Source organism: Carlito syrichta, unplaced genomic scaffold (assembly GCF_000164805.1).
Source record: "Carlito syrichta isolate Samal-C Ts95f unplaced genomic scaffold, Tarsius_syrichta-2.0.1 Scaffold97059, whole genome shotgun sequence".
NCBI classification, from domain to species: domain Eukaryota; kingdom Metazoa; phylum Chordata; class Mammalia; order Primates; family Tarsiidae; genus Carlito; species Carlito syrichta.
The window spans coordinates 15,568-18,973 of record NW_007041155.1 but is presented as its reverse complement, the minus strand read 5'-3'; the positions used below and the strand labels follow the sequence as shown (position 1 = coordinate 18,973).

At 52.3% G+C, this 3,406-nt stretch overlaps 1 protein-coding gene across 1 annotated transcript in view; it reads right to left on the bottom strand.

Annotated features, from left to right (window-relative positions):
• SLC35F6 (solute carrier family 35 member F6) overlaps window positions 1-2,634 on the bottom strand; it is a 6,533-nt gene extending 3,899 nt beyond the window's left edge. The window contains exons 1-3 of the mRNA XM_021714802.1: window positions 2,553-2,634; window positions 1,778-1,949; window positions 1,319-1,531 (exon numbers count right to left, since the gene is read on the bottom strand). Coding sequence (XP_021570477.1) covers window positions 1,319-1,531; window positions 1,778-1,940 — 376 coding nt within the window. The 5' untranslated portion in view covers window positions 1,941-1,949; window positions 2,553-2,634. The remainder of the gene's footprint in view (window positions 1-1,318; window positions 1,532-1,777; window positions 1,950-2,552) is intronic.
• Between the last annotated feature and the right edge of the window lie 772 nt (window positions 2,635-3,406).

The following is a 3,406-nucleotide window of genomic DNA, read 5'->3' as shown; positions in this document are numbered from 1 at the left end:
AGGTCGAGGCTGCGGTGGCTGGGAGCGGCCACTGCACTGCAGTCTGGGTGACAGAGTAAAACAACAACTCAAAAAAAAAACAAAAAAAAACTAAATTCACTTACCCGATGTCAAGGTTCTTCATGACACGACCCTTACTTACTTCATTCCTGATTATCTCCCCAGTGTCAAACCTATACTGCACTCAAACCATTCCTCACTGGCTTCCAGATTCACGTCCAGTTCCTCGTGCCTTTTTTCTTTCTGCAGTTCCCTGCTCCCATGCATGCCTTTTGAAATCTGCAGCTTACATGCCACCCTTCCTGCCCTGAGAGACTCAGATACACTTGACCAATGAGACATCGCTTGAGCACAGTGTTGTCCGCCCTTCCTTCTTGCGGGTTGCCTCCTCTGGAGTGGGGCTTGCATCTCGTCTGTCTTTGTCCTCGGCCTCCTCTAGCTCCTGGCACACCTCTGAAGAAGGAGGAAGCCATGGGGGCAGGAGGCTCACCCCCCTAGGTCCCTGGTACCTGGCCCTGTGCTCCTCTGTGCGGCTCACTCCCCATGCTCCTCTCCATCCCCTCCTCCCGAGCTCCTAAGCTCACACACACCCTCAGTGCCAACCGCCCGCAGCGGGTGCACGTTGTGTTTGTAGACGAATTTCTCCTCTAGCACCATCTGGATGGCAACGATGATCTGGGCCATGATGATCAAGAGGTCCCCTGTGGGAGGAAGGACACAGATGAGGCCAAGGCAGCACCAGGACTGGGGCCAGGACAGTGTGGCCACAGGGACAGGACAACATGTCAGCCCCTCCCCTTTGCTGGTTCCACATGGTTCACAGGCACAGTCACGACTGTTTGTCCCGACGCCCGGTCCAAGGGGGAAGCCTCCAGAAGGGTCAGAGGCCTGAGCCTGAGAGCTGCCCTACAGGGTAAGCGGGTCTTATAAGAATCAGCAGGCTTTGAGACAGACTTTTCCAGGGGGAATCCTGAAAGTGACCCAGAAAGGTCACTTCATTATAAAATGGGCTGTGATGCTAGCACCTGGCCGGACACTTGGTGTGCTGAATAAGCAGCCATTCCTTTCTGCTTCCAAATCCAGCAATTTGTATGTCTGTTCTATGTCACAGACAAGATAGCCCCCACCCCCACCTGCCACCTCCCACTCCATCTTCCTTATACTCTATCCATTATCCCAAGAACAGGTGCATGCCATCATCTGGACCTTGACATATGGCACAGCTTATACAAGACTGTGGGATGACCCCATGCTGGGCTTCTGGGGAGGACAGGACAGGACATGGCAGTTCCAGGTGCCCACCCCACCCAGGCCTCACCTGTGATCACTTCGCTGAGCTTGTGCTGATCGTCGTGTTTGCTCAGGAGGTCGGCCAGGCCCACAACCACCAGCCCTGCAATGGTGGCCAGGATGCCCAGCCACTGACTTAGCACCAGCCTCCGACCCAGGAAGGCCACGGAAAATAGGCCCGTGAATATGATCACTGCACCCCGCAGCATCTGGAAGCTAGAGGCACTGGTCATGTTCAGAGCTAGGAGAGGAGAAATGAATGACTGTTAGTTCCTGAGGGCAAAGGCCACCTGTCACTGAGGGGTGCCCGGGGCTGGAGACACAGCCAGGACACAGTAAGTACTCCATCGGTCCTGGCTGTGGGAGTACACTTGTGTGAAGTCTGGGGGAGAGTGGCAGGGTGAAGGCAAGTGGGGGTGCTGTTTCAACAGTGGCTCCTTCAGCCAGGGCTACCTCGAAACCTTCTCCACCTGGCTTAGGTACTCACCCACATACATGATGCTGGTCCCCGTCATGTCGCAGAGGGCCGGGGGCAGAAAAAGAAGGGGGTTGAAGGGCTGCTGGGGGTCCATGCTGGAGTCCAACTGCCTTGCAGCCCTGCAGTGGAGGAGGTAGAAGGCAGCCAGGCAGGAGAACTCCCCCAGGAACATGCCCACTGCCTGCAGGAATGAGAACCCAAGGACTTCAGAGCTGGAAGGGTCTTTGTGGACCACCCTGAACACACGTTGTTTAACGCAAACTTTGTTCAAAGAAGGACTTACTGAAAAGCCCAGTAAGTAAAAAGGATGAAAGCAAAGCTGCCCTAGGAGGCCAAAGACTGCCTTCCAGGTCTACCCCAAAGCCCCCACACCCTAAGGCTGTGTAGAGTCCTGTCTGAAAACCACCGTTCTAGGCCCAAACCAAGTCAAGTTGCAGGTGGAGAAACTGAGGCCCAGAGAGGTTCAAAGACCTTTATGTAAGGCCACAAAGCAAGTTCCTGGAAGAGCTAGGGCTGACATTTGAGTCTCCCAATTCCTAGTCCAGGAAATGGAATGGTATCCTCCAACCATGGTATCTATCCTGTCCCTCTGGGTCTGGGCTCCCAGTGGATGGAGAGCAGGCTTTTGCCACTAAGGCTCTGTTCTGGGGAGGGAGAGAGAAGTGATAGCTTCTCTGGGAGTAGGAGAAGGCTTCACCCCAGGTCAGAAACTGGCCTGGTCTCACAGGGGACGTCTGGCTTGATCCCTGGGAGACAGGAGATGGGGAGGGACAGGGCCAGATACCTGGAGGAAGGGATGCTGGAAGCTGTGATCCTTGCTCTCTCCACAGCCTTTGGCCGTGAAGTTGTCTGCCCACCTGCAGCAGAGAGAGAGAAGGTCAGACCCTGGCAGCACCCTGACCTCATGCTAGTAGAGAGGCTTACCCCCTCAATGCCAAGAGGCTCAGACTTGGATGACTTGACCCCAGAGTGGGGCTCCTACTCACAGGTGCCAGTCTCCACAGCAAGGAGTTTTAACCTGACATTTCCTCAAACTAAGAATGTGGGATTGCAGTACCCATGCCTTTGTATCGCACAGAAATCAGAGGTATCCTCAGTATCACTATACATGTTGTGAAGTATCACTTATACCCACCACTCATGAAAATTATAGTAACTAGATCCACTTTCCATAATTTAATGTATCAAGAAACATGTATTACTGTAACACAAATTTTAACAAGAGACTCGTAGGTTATAACAGACGGTCAAAAAAAATCAAGAAAATATCAAGAGTCTCTGGTCTACAGGAATATCTGGGCCTTGGGAAATGACTACCTGATACAAGTTACCTAATTATCTTCATAGAACCCGAATGAGTTGGCAGAACTTTGTAAGGCTGACTCTCAAGCAGGTGGCAAACACGCCACACTTGGGGGGCGACCTTCCAGTCAGCACCCTGGCAGATGGTGATAACTGATCATGACATATTTCCCCACAGAGCCCAGATACGAGCCTAGAATCCTTTGTAACAAAGCACTTCAGGTGGTTTAACCATCAATCACTCTGAATTTTCTGGTATCTGTGCATGAAAACTCTCTCTCCTGAATTTTATCTTTACTGGGCTTATCTAAGTCTAATCTTTCAGAGAAAAGTCCT